Below are 17591 nucleotides of genomic sequence, written 5' to 3' on the forward strand. Positions count from 1 at the left end.
GTGACTCGAGCCGTGACAACTCTCACGACTCTAGTCAGTATGTTTAGAGGTAACGAAAAGGACGAATCATCGAGGCTCCGTTACAACAGTATCTTGTATTTCTTGCAATTTCTTCTTGCCTATTCTTTGGAAATAACTTATTGGCTTTTTACCAATTGGCTCTTACCTTCCTTTTCAAATAACATTATGTGTTAACTGCTCGTAGTCGTAACTTAGAAAGCTTTGTTAATATTATATTGTTGCCTTTTATCATCGTGATATGTAGTACTCTATACCTACTCTATAAGTATAGTGCACTAAGATGAGAAGTATGTACGGTACCCGGCTTAAAGTACCTACGTACGGTAAAACCTTTCCGAAAGGTACGTACCGTACCTTTCCTCTTGCGGTACAAATATGGGAAACTTTTTAATTTTGTATTTTATCTATTCAACTTCGCAAGTTGCTGAATTAGGCAAAATATTGTGAAAGTCGACACAGCAGCAAAGGAATATGGGTGACGAACGTATAATACTACATAAAACTAATAGCTTATTTCGTAATCTCGTGATTAAGCTGTAGACTGCCAGCGTCATGGCAGTCAAATAATCTTGGATCAGAGTAAAAATTTCAGAACAGCAGACAATTTGTAACTCACCACGAATTTCAAAATTTTTATGAATTTCAAAATTTTGCTAAATTGTGGCTTTTGTACCTTTTGGTTCAGTTTAAAGGTACGTACTTCTCTTCTTAGATAGTGCACCTATTTAGAATTGGCGGTAGAATCGGTAAGGTCAGCTTATCAAAATACACATAAATATCAATCCAATCATAAATGAACCACTTTCAAGTTTCAACCGTTTCTACGGCAAAAAATACGTTCAGTAAAGTAATATGTTCATAGTACATAACGTTTCGATTAGAAATACCGTAAGGCCCTCTATTATTAAAACTAGAAATATCAAACGTCAGTTCTAAATCGTTGCATTAAAGATAGTACATTGTACAATCTGTCAACTCGATATTAGACAATACCAACCTCTTTATGACACATTTAGATCTTTATTACAAATTTGTAATCTTAAAATGTGCAGTACGTCTGCACTTTTAAATGGTTTGTAAGCTTTTTATTTATTTTTCTCAATTTTTATTTTCAACCGATCAATGTTAAAACTACTAGTATGATCTTTTCATCAAGAAATATCGGGGCCTACTGTATATGAGTATTGAATGAACAATCAGACATAACAATTTGTTCTTTTAAAAGGCATAGAATGAAAGAAATGAAGTTGCTGTGGTTCCTTTTAACCTTGGTGCAACTGTTTTCCGGAGTGAGTTCATTTAGAAGAAATAGTGGTCGCAGACGGACAAATACGAGTTGTAAGTTTGGGATATGTTTTTAAAGATTTTGATTGTTTGTTTGGAATTTTGTTATCGATTTGCCATACTAACATTAACCACTGGTGGGTGTCTACATTCCTGACATTTACCACTGACTTAGTTCTGCAATTCGTTTGTGCAATTCTTTTCATTGGGTAAATAAGATTCGGGAATAGGGCTTACTAAAAAGTAAAAACAATTCGCTTCAACAGAACTTTCCTTTGTTTGCCAAGGTCGTGCTTGCCAGCACTGTAATCTTGATCAATTGCACCTGAAGTTATCATTGAAAACTACAACGTCAGTCTGTAGCCATAGTGGAACAAGTTTATCCTTTTCTGTTTGTGGTCATATCAGTATCAAGATTTTTGAAAGATTGATCTAAAAAGATACTCAAATAGCGTACTGATGTTCACTTTAACTCAGGCACTCTGAAACTGGGTCTTCACTACATATCCTCGCAAGGAGGAGAAAGCACTCTAGTAATTAGTGGGCCTACAGAAGATCTAGCTCTGAGTGGATTCCACGAGACCATGTCTCGTTATAAAATTTAAGGAAACGAAATTTGGGCGTTTTATGATAAACCAAACTTTGAGGATCTTCTGTTTACTGCGACTGGGCCTATTGGTTGGACTATGGTTGATAGTAAACACAATGATAAGGTCTCGTCTGTTAGACCAGTGAGTGGCTTTAGATAATATAAATATATTTGTGTGGAAACTCGTGAGTCAATGGGGAGAAATGTCCTGCTTGATTGATTTCTCCTCAAGTTTATCAAAGACAGTACTAACTACTATGATAAGATTTAGATATTGCATCTCTATCGCTTAATATCCTGACTTTGGATTAGTGACTATTTCTAACGATAAGTCAATGGCAGCATTTCAGAGTACCAGTTCAATTCATTTTAAATTATACCACCAAGCCCCTTTTTTTTCTTTAAAAAAAAAGAGAGGCTGGGCCAAGATAGCCCACGAAAAGATAGCATTGAGATGCTCTGCCTACCTCTGGGGTGTGGCAACCCTGGGGAAGGTTGCCCGTGAAATCAAGCCCCGTTATATTATCAATCTAATGTTCTTAAAGATTGACCTGGCCTAGAAAGATAGCGGACTGATGTACACTTTAACTCAGGTTTTACGATAAAAGACATTTTGGGGGTCTTCTGTTTACTGCTACTGGGCCTATTGGTTGGACTATGGTTGATAGTAGATACATTTATACGGTTGCGTCTGTCAGACCAACCATAAACAGCAGTGTGGGGCTTTGTTTTAATAAATTTGATACAAGACAAACGCCACTCTTGACAAAAGGAGCTGATAAGGACTCCTCGAACTACATTAAATATATTCCTTCTGTATCATCTTATTAGAGCTTTTCATTTAGAGCTAGGGTGCTACACTTGGCTAAAACGTGTCCATATCATTACAATAATACTCAATAAATTTAATGGGCTGCAGTGTTGTAATTAGTTAAAAACAATATTGTACTAGAAACCTACCAGTCAAATGTTTAAATTGGTAACAGCTAAAGGTTGCTTTTTGGTCAATTTTTTGTGATTTTTAAGCCATTGCCTTGGAAATTTCGACGATTAAAATGTAGTATAGATTACAACAACAATTTTAAAATTGGCCGTACAACTACAAATAAGCCCGACAAGTTCTTTGCATTCAAAACAAAAACATGTTATATACAATTATACTGTTATACAAGTTACAACGAATCAAATTCACCGTCTGCCAATATCGACATTCGACTCGAATACACGTCTTGCACAACTATGTTCCCGACCACCTACCTGCCTATAACATGATTTTTAAATGTTTCCTCCCCAAAAATATTTAAATCTAAATGTGACAGGTAAGGTTCACGACGGGGGTTGGTCAGATTGGGAGGAATGGACTAACTGTATCTGTGATGGTGATGGTGCAGGGTTAAGAAAGAGAACTAGAGTTTGTGATAATCCTAGACCTTTTGGTTGTTACGGCAAACAGGCTAAGTAAGTGTCTTAGTTCTACAAAGACCTTAGGTTACATTATCATTTGTTCGTTCAATTGGACTTTAAAATGTTCAATATGGTTTAAAAGAGATTTGACTACTTGCGTGTAAAGTTGCTAAATACAATATTTGATAACTACTGCAACTTCGTAATACGCTGGTATGTCAGTCGTACAACTGCGAAAACTCGCAACAAAACACAATGAACAGTAAACAGTAATCACTATAACTTATTATCAGTAATAGTCCTCACTACAAACATAACATTACAATCTACCGTAGAGACTGTCAAGGATTAGCTTACGAAACAAAGGTTTGTGATGCTCACGAGCAGTGCTGTGACGCGGGCAAGAAAGTAGATGGAGGGTGGACGGATTGGAGTGATTGGAGTAATTGTGACTGTGATCTCGAAACAGAGACTGGAACTAGGAACAAAACACGTACTTGTGATAATCCTGCGCCTGCTTGTGGTGGCAGGTCTCTTCCTATTTCTCTTACTAGTTCAAATCGTTTTATATAGTAAGATTTCGTTTTGTATTTACTTTCATTAAAGACTCTTGCAATAAACTCAACTCATGAAAATCACCCCAGTAAATGCGAAGGATCAACAAGTGTTAGTGAGGAATGCAACGAGCAGTGCTGCAAGGACTGCTGTAAAACTGAAAATGGGGGCTGGTCTGACTACAGTGAATGGGGTCCATGTTTCTGTAACCATACTGACGGTACTGGTGCTATAACCCGAACAAGGGAATGTACAAAACCAACCCCTTCTTGTAGTGGCAGGTATTTAAACATTTTCTTGTTGTAAGATTTAAAGAAAAAGAAATTGGATAATTATATCATCAGCAAAAACTTTCAAATTTTAAACCTAATTTAATTCACTCACCTCTATATTGCAGCGAATGTATTGGACCAAAAGTTGAAACAGGGAGCTGTGACGGGGACTGTTGCCAGACAACCCACGGGGGTTGGTCCGAGTGGAAGGAGTCCGGTTCCTGCCAGTGTAACTCAGATGTAGGCTCCGGGACTTGGACTAAAACCCGGCATTGTAACAGTCCCTACCCTCAATGTGGGGGTAGTTTTTGTGAGGGTGATAGTGTGCTGACGGGAAACTGCGACGAAGAATGCTGTGAGTAGATTGCTATCCAAGTCTTACTTTTCCCATGGTGTCTGTTTTTTTGGAACTGATACCAACAACCACCAATTTGATTGGATCAATGCAAAAAAAAAAACATCCGATTTCTGTATTATCTCTGACCACCTTTAATCCACCAGGTCAAACAGTGGACGGAGGTTGGGCGGAGTGGAGGAGCTGGAACAGTTGTGTTTGTGACTACAGTTCTGGAGCTGGGGTGAAGACCAGGACTAGGAGCTGCACAGATCCCGCTCCTTTCTGCCACGGATCGTAAGTTGGGGAGGCGGGCATGTTTTCAAGGAAGAGTGATTGTGACATAGAATCGAATCATTCGGACATTTTTATCCGGAAACAGGTATCCTGAAATAAAAACTTTCTTCTTTCAGTGATTGTGATGGCGACCGAGTGGAATATGGTGTTTGTCTTTTTGAGTGCTGTAAGTTTATTTTCAATTAAAAAATTGAAACTTTGTATAATAGAACAGAAAAAAGTTTGATTGGATTATTTTCAGACATATTCAAGCGTTTAAAAAAGTACAACTCAGGTAAATCAGTGCATGGAGGCTGGACAAATTGGTCCTCTTGGAATATGTGCGTCTGTGACTACATCTCTGGAACTGGAAACATGATAAGATCCAGATCCTGTACAGATCCCGCTCCTTCCTGTCATGGACAGTAAGTCATTGTCATTTTTATTTAGTTTATTTTAAACGTTGTCAGGCTATACATTGTTCCTTACACTATGCGACTACATTAACAATTACATGAACTATTACTACCGTTTGATAGAGGAATGGAGCCAAGTTAGATGATTTTGGAATTGATCCGGGTTTTAAATTACAACTCTGTTATTTTTCAGGGACTGCGTGGGGAATATCCTGGAACATACATCCTGTGATGATCAATGCTGTGAGTTGGAACATTTGAGATGTTTATTTTACCATTTCAATTGTTTAAATATTCGAATATTTTAAAAATTTTAATGATCAATCAGACGTTAGTGATCAAAAAGTTGCAATGAGTTTGAAATTTTAATTGACTCTAGAATTTTTGTATCAACACACTGAATAACGTATTCTCGCATTTCGAGCTTTTTAACTCGATGATTTTAATTTCTATTCCCAAAAGGTGAATCAGTAAACGGGAACTGGACAAGTTGGGGATCTTGGAGCATGTGTGTCTGTGATTACAATGCTGGTACTGGATCTCATATGAGAACCAGATCCTGTACAGATCCTGCCCCTTCCTGTCATGGAGCGTAAGTAAGATTATAAATGTCACATTGTTCAAAACAAATACCGTGTCGCGTGTGATGCGCATCCTGTTGTACAAGATTTATAGATTTCAGTAGAGTAGCCTGATCCCACCATATAATGTAAGCAGGTTTTTTGGGCTGAGTTTGAATGAATTGATAACTTGATGTGAATAGTCAGCGGTTACAGAGTCACTGAATCAACAACAGGCACCTCCTGATAAAACTTAAATAAGCTTATTTAAACACTCCCAAACTAATGACTTTTACCTTCAGGGACTGTGAGGGTAATATGGTGGAGCACGGAAAGTGTGATCATCAGTGCTGTTAGTTATTATCTTAGTTTCTTATCAGTTATAGGTAGTACAGCTATCAATTCTACATTCTACAATCTACATATTACATGTGACCCTATTTTCTAAACCTAGGTCATTACAGCTTTACGAGCAGTCGAGTAAACGGGCAGAAAAGTTTGGAGCCATCACGTGCATCATGTCAAGTTTATGATCTGCAAATTGGCTGCATTTCAACTGAGAAGTGTTAATTTAGGAAGTAGTCCGAACATTAACAATTAGCTGAACTGTCATCATGTTGTTATCTCCAACACACACACTTGATTCAGGTACTCTAGTGAACGGGAACTGGAACAGTTGGGGTAACTGGAGCACATGTATTTGTGATTACAATGCTGGTACAGGATCTCAGATGAGAACCAGAGCCTGTACAGATCCTGCCCCTGCATGTCATGGAGCGTAAGTAAACTTAAATGAACAAAAAACAGTTGAAAATAGAATCGTCTTATTTTTCCCAATTATAGATAGATACTTGATTAATGCAATGTTTGCTTGATGTACTTTAACTATAATTACTAAGGGTAGGGGTACTTTAGCTATCAGTATTTTTGGATAATAAGATATTTTGCAGAGATTGCGAAGGAGATATGATTGAACACGGCAAATGTGACGATCAATGCTGTAAGTTTTATAAACCCATCGTTCATTCCCTACTACAAATATCTTACACCTTACATTATAAATCATTGTTTCAGTTTATCATATTGTACCATTGTCCACTGTCCAGTTTGTTATAAAGTTGTTGATAATTATAAACTTTCTCTTTGATTATAAGGCACGTCACTGAACGGAGGATGGAGTGAGTGGGCTGACTGGGGACCTTGTATTTGCGAGAGTAACTCTACTAGTACTAAAGGGGTTATCAGGAGGGATCGGTATTGTACTAACCCTCAACCCTCCTGTCACGGCAAGTACGTATGTTGTAAGTATGTAGTACGTATGTAGTACGTATGTAGTACGTATGTAGTACGTATGTAGTACGTATGTAGTTCGTATGTAGTATGTATGTAGTACGTATGTAGTACGTATGTAGTACGTATGTAATACGTATGTAGTACGTATGTAGTACGTATGTAGTACGTATGTAGTACGTATGTAGTACGTATGTAGTACGTATGTAGTACGTATGTAGTACGTATGTAGTACGTATGTAGTACGTATGTAGTACGTATGTAGTACGTATGTAGTACGTATTTAGTACGTATTTAGTACGTATGTACGTAGCATGGTAATTTAGGATCCCAGTTATTCGTATTTAATTGTGTAATGTCTCTTCTGCTATAATGATAACTTAGTTTAAGTAATTAGTAAACTGACAGCTTCACAGGGAGGATCCAACTTATATTTACATAATATTATAATATTTAATCGTTCTTGACATATAAAAGACATTAAAGTAGGAACTAGGAGCCCTTTAGAAATCATAGTCTTTTAAAAAATACCCAATTATGTGAAAAATGTATTTACTTTGGCTATAATATTAATTGATTTAAGAATTAAGTTATTATTTTTATACGATTAAATGTTTTTATTTTCAGAATGTGTGATGGGGTCAATACGGAAGTTGCGAAGTGTGCTTCTCCGACTGCATGTTATCAAGGTAACCCTGCTGCTGATTTTAAATGATGGAAATCGGTATGCTAATATATACTTACAAAGACGTCAAATAGTTACATGATCGGAAATGCTTCAATTTTTTGCTGTATTGCTGAACTGACTTTTTATGATATATTTCTATCCTTAAACTTGTCTTGAATTTTCAGATATAGTGCCTGTTATGGGCAGTTATATTGAGGCCGAGAAATCTGAGTCACTGCAGTCCTCAGACACCTTCTCAAGTACAAACCTGCCGCTAATTATTTGTGGTGTGGCTGCGATAGCGGGAATAGTCCTAGCTGGAATGGCTATTGTTGCAGTTATATTTCTGGTCAGACGGAAAAGACGAGAGCAATCAGTTATTTTAGGTAAATAGATGTTATCAGCATTAATGTAGGCCGATTTAATTTTTAATCATTCAATACCTAATTATTTTGGGATCTCGACATCATGATTTAGAATTCTTAAATCGATAAAAATTGCAATCTTTAACTACCAAATTCAAAATTGTATCTGGATTCAGAATAACAATCTTGTTTTATCCTTATCTTGTGTTATCCTTATCTTGTCTTCAGATACAGTAACTCCTCTGGAGGCAGCCCAGTCCACTCCACCACCAGCAGTGTTCTCCCCAGTCCCACCACCAGAGACGTGCCAAACCTCCCCATCTTCAGCACATCGGTTTGATGCCATCGAAAATGACTACATGGACTTCACAGAACTTTGAAGTCAGACAATAATTCACGTGATTATGAGATCAGTTTGCTGGAAATCAGACTTACTCAAGTGAAGCTGAGTTGCTTGGGGATCAATATCTATTAAACCAGCTCAAAAAGTGGCGGATAATCTGCTTAAAATGAAGCTGAGTCGAAGTTTGAGTCTTCTATCGGACTTTATTGTGGTCGAGAAGCTGAAGACAACCAACCAATCCATGTCAGAGATAGAAAGTAGTGACAGTAAGGATGAACCACAAAACCATATAAATATATGGGCTGACATTTGTCCAAATTAAAGAGGCGTCATTCAAAACAAGTTATTAAATCGGGCTTGTAAAATGAAGCAGAAACCGTGACCCAACAAACGATACATTAACTAATACATGTATTTTGTTTTATGATTTGGAAGAGAAACGAAGATTTTGAAGTGATATTCTGCAGTGAAACAGACCATTATTATATGGGTCACAATCAAAAAGTGTAAAACGAGGTTATGAAAATGAAATAAATATGGCTCATTGATTTTGAAAGAAATTAAGAAGGGGTCAACCCTTATCTTATCAATAATTATTATTATTATTATTGAAATTCACAAATCATTACAATTAGATTTCGATTCCTGTGTCAGACTAATAAAGAAATAAAAACTAAAATTTTTAGATAAAAATTGCAAGATTTATTGAATTTGCATTTTTATTGTTGCATATATGTTCATTTTCCACACTATTACAAGTTAATTATCAATATCATTATTGTTTTTACCCTTGCACAAAATAACCATCGGGGATAAGAGTTTGTTTGCCTTTTTTTGCTTCTTCAATCGAATTAGATGATAGCGGTGCTTTATTGAAATAATCCAGCTTGGAAAAATGATCTAACGCGACGTAGACAGGATTTTTTGCAGCTCGGTCTCTTATATTTACGTAATTTTATTTATGTTGTTTTATTTACGTTTTCCACTCTTTCACAGTTTATTATTAAGCTTTCAAGCAGTCAACTATTTTGTTTTCTATATTCTATCAGACTTTTTAAGTACACATACACTCATATTCCACGTTCACAAGCATGCGAGCTCACAGCTGGTCCAATGAGCGGAAAACGGAGAACAAGCTCTGATGACGTCATAGTCACGTGACCTAAGGCTCATAATCACGTGACATCAGACCCAATAAATTGGGTTCTGGCCTGGTCAGCTCCCTGTTACCTGATCTTGAGGTGACGTACGACATGACCTTGTTAACCCAATCAATGTCTGGAAGGCATATCACCGTGAGACCCCGGATTTTATGGGACCAAGTGATTAGCCACAAGTATCTGCTGTAAATATATTACTTTATGTTTATGTAATTATATAAATGTCCAGGATGAGGATTAGCTAATCCAATTTTTGGCATTACGGAAAACTAATTCGGAAAAGCTTAACGGTTTTTTTTAATTAGTTTTCCATAATGCCGAAAATTTTGACTCATAACATTTTTGGTCCGAGTCATTCTCGAAGTCGATACGTACCTCTGAGGGCAGAGCTCTTGCTTCCGAGCTCGTGTTGCAAAGGGGGGGGGGGGGGGGGGGGGGGGGGGGGGCGGGGGCTGCCTTCTGAGATCACATTACAAGGGGAAGCCCCAAGTCCAAAATTGTGTATCGAGGGGTAGATGCGGACTTCGGAAAACTGAACAAATATTTTCTGCTAATAATGAACAGGGTACAGCATGAAACGTGGAGAAAAGTGGTTTCTATGCCAATTGCATATTATTTCTGATAATAACTTGTCTACTCTTACTTTTTGGTTACTTTTGTTACAACGTACTGCTCGTTGATTTGATATTTGACCTATGTCTATAGTTTGTCTACTGCTAGGCCTAAACAGTAAACATCATCGGTGGGGTTGTATAGCTCTTATAAATGCGGAACTTATTGTGTAATTACAAACTATGGCTTATAAGGATTAATATCACAATTGATAATGAGAAAAGCTCAATAATAAGGATTAATTTAAATTTTCCGGCAAGATCCGGCAAGTTCCGGCAGTCTTATATTTGCCCTTCCTAACAACCGGTTCCAGTCCGGCAAAATCCGGCTAACCGGATAATAGATTGATATCCGGCAAAATCCGGTCCGACAGCCAAAAGCCCATTCCGGTCGGTTCCTAAGACAAACACCACTCTTGACAAAAGGAGCTGATAAGGACTCCTCGAACTACATTAAATATATTCCTTCTGTATCATCTTATTAGAGCTTTTCATTTAGAGCTAGGGTGCTACGCTTGGCAAAAACTTGTCCATATCATTACAATAATGCTCAATAAATATAATAGGCTGCAGTGTTTTTATTATTTGAAAACTATATTGTACTATGTACTAGAAACCTGTCAGTCAATTAAGGTTTAAAATGGTAACAGCGAAAAGTTGTTTTTTGGTCAATTTGTTTGTGTTTTTAAGCTGTTGCCTTGGAAATTTCGTCGATTAAAATATAGTATAGATTGAATCAACAATTTCATAATTTATGGCCGTACAACTACAAATAAGCCCGACAAATTCTTTGCATTCAAAACAAAAACATGTTAAATATGTAAATTATGTCAGTGCGAACATTGTCATTGAGAGATATGGCTAAGCTGTCACAGAAATTTACTAAAAATAATAATAATAATAAAAGGCCCCCGCTCAGAACACCAGAGCTAGTGAGTAGTGGGTCCGAGGCTGATACTCGTGGTCAGCACCCCCGGGGTCGGTAACGGCAGCAGTCCATTGGATGGCTGCCGGCTAGAGCTACTCACTCCCTGGCATTGCCAGATGTCTTCTTCCTGAGGTTCAGTTATAGCACAAAGTTTAAACTATTAACACTGTTAGTTCCCCCGTTACTAGTCCGAGTAACAGGCTAGAACTTGACCAAACAGCTGGTGAAACACCTGTAGACCATCAGAACCTCAGGCTCTATTGTCCTTCTCAACATCATTTAATGTTATCGTGAGATTTTGTAATTGCTTAAAATTCATGTTTAGGAAGGAACAAAAAAAAAGAAAGAAAATTACAAAAAAAAGTTAAAAACAAAAAAGACAAAAAAAAGCACAAAATGGAAAAACCAAGAAAAGTATCTGTGACTGAAACAGCAGTATTTTAAGATTTATCCCCTTATTATATATTTATTCGTTATCATAGCAGCATAGACTGTCAGTACTGAAAGATTCTCCATCCTTAGTAAATAATTACTATTTATAGTGTTACCATTTACCATACCCATTGTATTAGTAATTACATTGTAATTGAAATTATGTTATATATATCCTTGTATTTGATGTTACTTGTCCCCCGGTTAATTCCCTTTCTTGCCTCTCGTTGGTGAAAATCTTTTATCCTTCTGCTCTAGCTCTTGGTTTCTTGACTAGGTGCAATTGACACCTAGTGGTTTTCCTTCCGGGCATGGACTGACCCGTAGATGTCCCCCAATCTTAAGTTGTGGACTCGTGACAAAAGGATGTGTGGCCATGGGTTAAATGGTTACTAACGGGTCTACTACCCAGGAGGTAGCTACCTGGGGAGCTGGGCGACGCGGGGCAACGCTCAGTGCTCTGTTTTCCCTGCCAACTCTCTAGGGGGTATATCAAGTCCCCCAGTTATGATATGAATTCTCTCTCAAATTTTTCAAACTCTCCTACTCTCCCTACTAATGGGTCAGAGCAGGATCAACAACCTAACATCGCCCCTCCAGCACGCCGTGAGAGGAAGGCTCGCACTGAGACTTCCACTCGTCACACGTGGAGCAAGGAGGACAACATACAGCTCATGACACTGTATTACCAGAGCCAACCATCCCGCTCTGGTTATAGAAGGAGACTCCGGTCACTGTGGGATGATGCCGGACTCTTCACTTGTACAGAACAAAGATTGGCAGACCAAGCAAGGTCAATCAGAAATAATAATCTCCTCTCAGACATAGAACTATTGGAGATTCGAGGCACTCTTCCACCTAGCGTAGTGGAAGAGGCTCCAACAACGACAACTCAAGCTCTACCCACAGTCTCCCAAGCAATCAGGACGTTGAGGGATGCAACTATCCCAACTGTTGCCGCCGAAGAACTCACCCCCACCGCAACGGTACCTGATTTTGACAAGGAGGCAATCATTGAGCGGCTAAAAACCCTCTTAGAAGACCCTTCAGTGATAGAAACCAAGCCCCTGAGACATGTGAACAGAAAGAAGCTTATGGAGGAAACATCTCTCATCAACTCATGTATAGCAGAGATTCCTACTTCTTCAATCACTGAAACCAACACTCTATTGCTTGCAGGAGCACATTTAGTCAGCGAAAGACTTGGTGAAAAACCTGCAAATAAGAATGCAGAGAAGCGGAAAACTCCGCTATGGAAAAGAAGAATCGAAGATAAGATTACCCAGGTGAGGAAAGACATCTCTTATCTTGAGGAGAAGAAGAAAGGTATTACCCTTAAACAAAAAATACTAGAAGGGCTCAACAGACGTCACCCCCTGTTGAAGAAAAAGGGTATATCATGCATCATTGAGGAGCTCAAGCAATGTCTACGTGCAAAAGCAGCTAAGATAAAGAGATTTAATAAAAGATGCGAACGATACCACCAGAACAAGTTGTTTGGAAACAACCAGAGGCAGTTCTACAGAAACCTTCAAACAAACCCTGAAGAACAGGATATCTCCCACCCTGAGGCTGACAAGGATTCTTGTTTGAAGTTCTGGAAGAACATATGGGAGCAGCCGGTTGAACATAACAGTGATGCTGAATGGTTACCGGATGTCAGAACAGAACTAGCCTCAGCAGATGAACAGCGACAGTTTGTTATAACTAACACCCTGGTTGCAGATAGAGTGAAGAAAATGACCAATTGGTCCTCTCCTGGTACAGACGGACTGCATGCTTATTGGATAAAGCACTTTAAAGAACTCCACAATAGGATTGCAGATCAACTTATGAGTTGCCTAACCAACGCTGATATCCCTGACTGGATGACATTGGGACGCACGTACCTGCTCATAAAGGACCACTCCAAAGGACCCATCCCAGGCAATTTCAGACCTATTACATGCTTATCAGCTATGTGGAAACTGTTCACTGGTCTAATCTCAGATTCCATATACAACCATTTAGACCAGCAAAAACTCCTCCCCCCTGAGCAGAAAGGGTGCAAGAAGAAGAGCAGAGGATGTAAAGAACAGTTAATGATAGACAAACTCATTCTGAAGAACTGTAAACGAAGGAAGCGGAACCTGAACATGACGTTTATAGACTACAAGAAGGCGTATGATAGCGTCCCACACTCTTGGATTCTGTCTTGTTTGACCATATGTGGTATCACTTCATCCATCATAGATCTGTTTGAAGCCTCCTTCAAGCAATTTTATGTTAACCTGATGCTTGGTAAAGTTTCCCTTGGGAGGATTAAAATTAATAGAGGTCTATTCCAAGGAGACTCAGTATCACCTATTCACTTTATCATGAGTCTTATACCCCTGTCCATTCTTTTGAATAAGCATGACATAGGATACTCTCTGGAGAAGGGAGGTCGACCGAAAGTGTCACATAGGCTATACATGGACGACCTCAAGTTGTATGCCGAGAGTGAAGACGAAATGCAAACACTGGTTAATACCACAGCAGAGTTCAGCAGTGACATAAAAATGGAATTCGGGCTAGAGAAATGTGCCGTGGTGAAGGTGAAGAAGGGAGCAAGAGCCGTTTTCGAAGGCATCTCCCTACCCACAGGTGAACAGATCCATGAGTTGGAGGACGAGGGCTATAAGTATCTGGGAATACTAGAAGCCAATGATATACTGCACAAAGAGATGAAAGCACTGGTTACAAAAGAGTATATCAGAAGAGTTAAAAAGGTTTTAAAATCCCAGCTTCATGGCAGGAATAGTATACAAGCAATTAACACCTGGGCTGTACCTGTGATAAGATATGGAGCTGGAATTCTCTCATGGAATACTGGAGAGACCAAAGCCTTAGATGTCAAGACCCGGAAACTGATGAGGATAAATGGAGCTCACCACCCCCAAGGAGATGTTGATCGGTTATACGTAAGCCGTCAACAGGGTGGCCGTGGGCTACATAGTATAGAGGAAGTCGTAAAGAGAGAGGAGAATGCACTCACCATTTATGTGGTGAGAAGTAGAGACCCAGAACTGATTGCTCTGAACGACTACTTTGTCAAAGACAAGATACTCTTGGGTGAAGAGATAGAGAAAGATATCGACCGAACACAACGCGAGGAAATCCACAAGGAGAAGTGGACTGCTAAAGTGATGCACGGACAGTTCCCAAGGCAGATGATGGGTATAGCGGACCCATTAACCTCTTGGAACTGGCTCACTCAACAAGACTTGAAGAAGGAGACAGAAGGATTGTTGATAGCAGCCCAAGACCAAGCACTTAGGACGAATTATGTGAAGCACAGGATTGACAAAACACCTGGCTCTTCTCCCCTCTGCAGACTCTGCAGAAACCATTACGAGACAATAGACCACATACTGAATGGGTGCCCAAAACTTTCACAGACAGAATATAAGTGTCGGCATGACAAAGTAGCTGCCGCATTGCACTGGAGTCTGTGCAAGGAATACGGCTTCCCACGCAGTAAAAGGTGGTACGAACACCGGGCAGAGAAGGTGCTGGAGAACGAAAAAGTCAAGATATTGTGGGACTTCCATGTCCAGTCGGACCACGTTATCGAACACTGCAGACCGGATCTCCTCCTGGTAGACAAGGTAACCAACGCAGCAACTATCATTGACGTTGCAGTCCCAGGAGATACCCGGATCCTGGATAGAGAACAAGAAAAGATACTGAAATATCAAGACCTAAAAAGAGAAATTAAGAAGAACTGGAATTTACGAAAGGTCACAATCGTCCCTGTGGTGATAGGCGCATTAGGAACTATCACCATTAACTTTCGTAAACACCTCGACGCAGTCCACTGCAATCTGAGCATCTCTAATCTCCAGAAGACAGCTCTGCTTGGATCAGCCAGAATTCTCAGGATGGTCTTAGACATATGATATTATTGAGAGTATAATACACTGTAGATATTCTATATTTAGTTTATTCTTCACTGGATACTGTAATAAACACTTTTTACCTGGTCCTCTTATATCTCTTCCCTTGCTATGCAAGCCCTGTCTCTTGTTTATACAATTTTTAACCCGTATATTGGGTAGACTGTGTATTTGTTATGTATTTTATATTAAATACAGTTTTGTGTACAAGTAATTATTGTTATTTACTGGACTAAAGGGGTATACATGTGTTGGAGTTTTTCTCTTATTCTTCTTCTCTTGCTCTGCATCTGCATGCCCTGATTCTTGTATAAACATGATGTTTGTTTAAATATTGTATATTCTTGTATTGATTGTGGTATTTTGTGGGTCAGATTCACCAATACCCAATGGGTACTTGCTGAATCACTGTTTTATACACTCTGTAGCCAGTCCCTGTGCTCCGTCCCTTGCCCTGCAAGCCCTGTTTCTTGATAATACAGCATTTATTTATCGTGTATTACATTGTAGTATGTAATAAACATTTGTAGTAGTGTAGGATTGTTTTAATTTCTTTTTGCTAGGTTTTATAATACTTATTTGTATAATTTGTGATTGTTTCTCCCGGTTTTCTTCCCTTGCGTAGCAAGCCCTGTCTCTTGTAAAAACAACCTCGAAAGATTTGTAGATACACATAGTCTCTACAACTTTACCCTCTGGTCCCTAGGGTCAGCTGATCCCGGGCCAGAGGAAAACTACCGACTGCCAAGGTTTGACGCCTAGGCAGTCGAGACCTCTTATTGAGACCCTTTATAATAATAAATAATAATATAATGATAACACCACTCCCGGAAATGCTGATAAACATGAAAGTACCCTCGCACTATACACCTAATTAATTGAGATATTGATCGAAAAACGGTCAACTCTCTGGCCGGCCACGCATAATATGCGGATATATTAAGACGCAATGAAATTACCGGACCACGATGTATGGGGACTAAGGACTTGCCACCCCATGGCAACATTAATTTATATCGACTCAGTTACATCGTTTCCTGTTAATATAAATCTCCGTTACAAATTGAACTGGGATCTGGCAATACTACACCTTAGTTCAATAAAATACGATAAAGTAATGTATAATTAGACTTAAGTAAAATTCTGAAAGAATATAGAATTCTAGAAGGTTATGGATTATTCTATGAGTACGGAGTAGCCAAGCCTGCAGCCTAACAATTATAATGAATAATTCTTCGGAACTTTATTTTTAGATACAAATTGCAAGATTTATTGAATTTCCATATTTATTGTTGCATATATGTTCATTTTCCACCCTATTACAAGTTAATTATAATTTTTGTTTTTACCCTTGCACAAAGTTATCATCGAGGATAAGACCGAGTTTGTTTGTCTATTTTTTTGCTTCTCCAACCGAATTAGATGATAGCGGTGCTTTATTGAAATAATCCAGCTTGGAAAAATGATCTTACGCGACGTAAACAGGATTTTCTGCAGCTCGGTCTCTTATATTTACGTTGTTTTATTTACGTTGTTTTATTTACGTTGACCACTCTTTCACAGTTTATTATTAAGCTTTCAATCAGTATACTAGTTTGTTTTCTATAGTCTTTCAGACTTTTACTTAAGTCTAATTATACATTACTACACCTTAGTTTATTGAACTAAGGTGTAGTATTGCCAGATTCCGGTTCAATTTGTAACGGAGATTTATATTAACAGGAAACGATGTAACTGAGTCGATATATTTTAATGTTGCCATGGGGTGGCAAGTCCCCATACATCGTGATCGTGGTCCGGTAGTTTCATTGCGTCTTAATATATCCGCATATTATGCGTGGCCGGCCAGAGAGTTGACCGTTTTTCGATCAATATCTCAATTAATTAGGTGTAGTGCGAGGGTACTTTCATGTTTATCAGTATTTCCGGGAGTGGTGTTATCATTATATTATTATTTATTATTATTATTACTACATATCGTGATATGTGGTGCTATATAATGCTATATAGTGCACCTATTTAGAATTGGCAGTTTTTTAGAAATAGTCGGCAATATATATATAGGTCAGCTAATCAAAAATTATATAAAAATCAATCCAATCATAAATAAACCACCTTTAACCGTTTCTAGTAGGCAAAAAATGCGTTTAGTAAAGTATGTTCATAG

The 17591-nt window shown here is 38.5% G+C and overlaps 3 protein-coding genes across 3 annotated transcripts in view; all 3 read left to right on the forward strand.

The window, feature by feature from the left end:
- The window catches only part of LOC134822389 (uncharacterized), a 61502-nt gene that overhangs the window by 22229 nt on the left and 21682 nt on the right, over positions 1–17591 (forward strand). The gene's annotated exons all lie outside the window — the stretch shown is intronic.
- On the forward strand, positions 1251–9210 carry LOC134822388 (coadhesin-like). The gene is made up of 17 exons (XM_063833415.1): positions 1251–1359; positions 3214–3352; positions 3634–3828; positions 3943–4134; positions 4251–4480; positions 4627–4756; positions 4873–4922; positions 5031–5160; positions 5345–5394; positions 5614–5743; positions 6014–6063; positions 6360–6489; positions 6662–6711; positions 6866–7001; positions 7629–7690; positions 7854–8054; positions 8262–9210. Exons 1-17 carry the CDS (start codon positions 1254–1256, stop codon positions 8411–8413), a joined length of 2133 nt encoding a protein of 710 aa, XP_063689485.1. The 5' UTR covers positions 1251–1253; the 3' UTR covers positions 8414–9210.
- On the forward strand, positions 12020–15427 carry LOC134821617 (uncharacterized). Its single transcript, XM_063832319.1, has one exon. The coding sequence runs from the start codon at positions 12020–12022 to the stop codon at positions 15425–15427; it is 3408 nt and encodes a 1135-aa protein (XP_063688389.1).

This window comes from Bolinopsis microptera, chromosome 10, assembly GCF_026151205.1.
Source record: "Bolinopsis microptera isolate Bmic1 chromosome 10, MBARI_Bmic_1.0, whole genome shotgun sequence".
Taxonomy (NCBI): domain Eukaryota; kingdom Metazoa; phylum Ctenophora; class Tentaculata; order Lobata; family Bolinopsidae; genus Bolinopsis; species Bolinopsis microptera.

Excerpts from the sequence above, each read along its gene's own strand:
- LOC134822388 (XM_063833415.1), top strand. The coding sequence starts at position 1,254 with ATGAAAGAAATGAAGTTGCTGTGGTTCCTTTTAACCTTGGTGCAACTG. Across the intron at positions 3,829-3,942 it reads GCGCCTGCTTGTGGTGGCAG|TAAATGCGAAGGATCAACAA; the intron begins GTCTCTTCCTAT and ends AAATCACCCCAG. Across the intron at positions 4,135-4,250 it reads ACCCCTTCTTGTAGTGGCAG|CGAATGTATTGGACCAAAAG; the intron begins GTATTTAAACAT and ends TCTATATTGCAG.
- LOC134821617 (XM_063832319.1), top strand. The coding sequence starts at position 12,020 with ATGAATTCTCTCTCAAATTTTTCAAACTCTCCTACTCTCCCTACTAAT.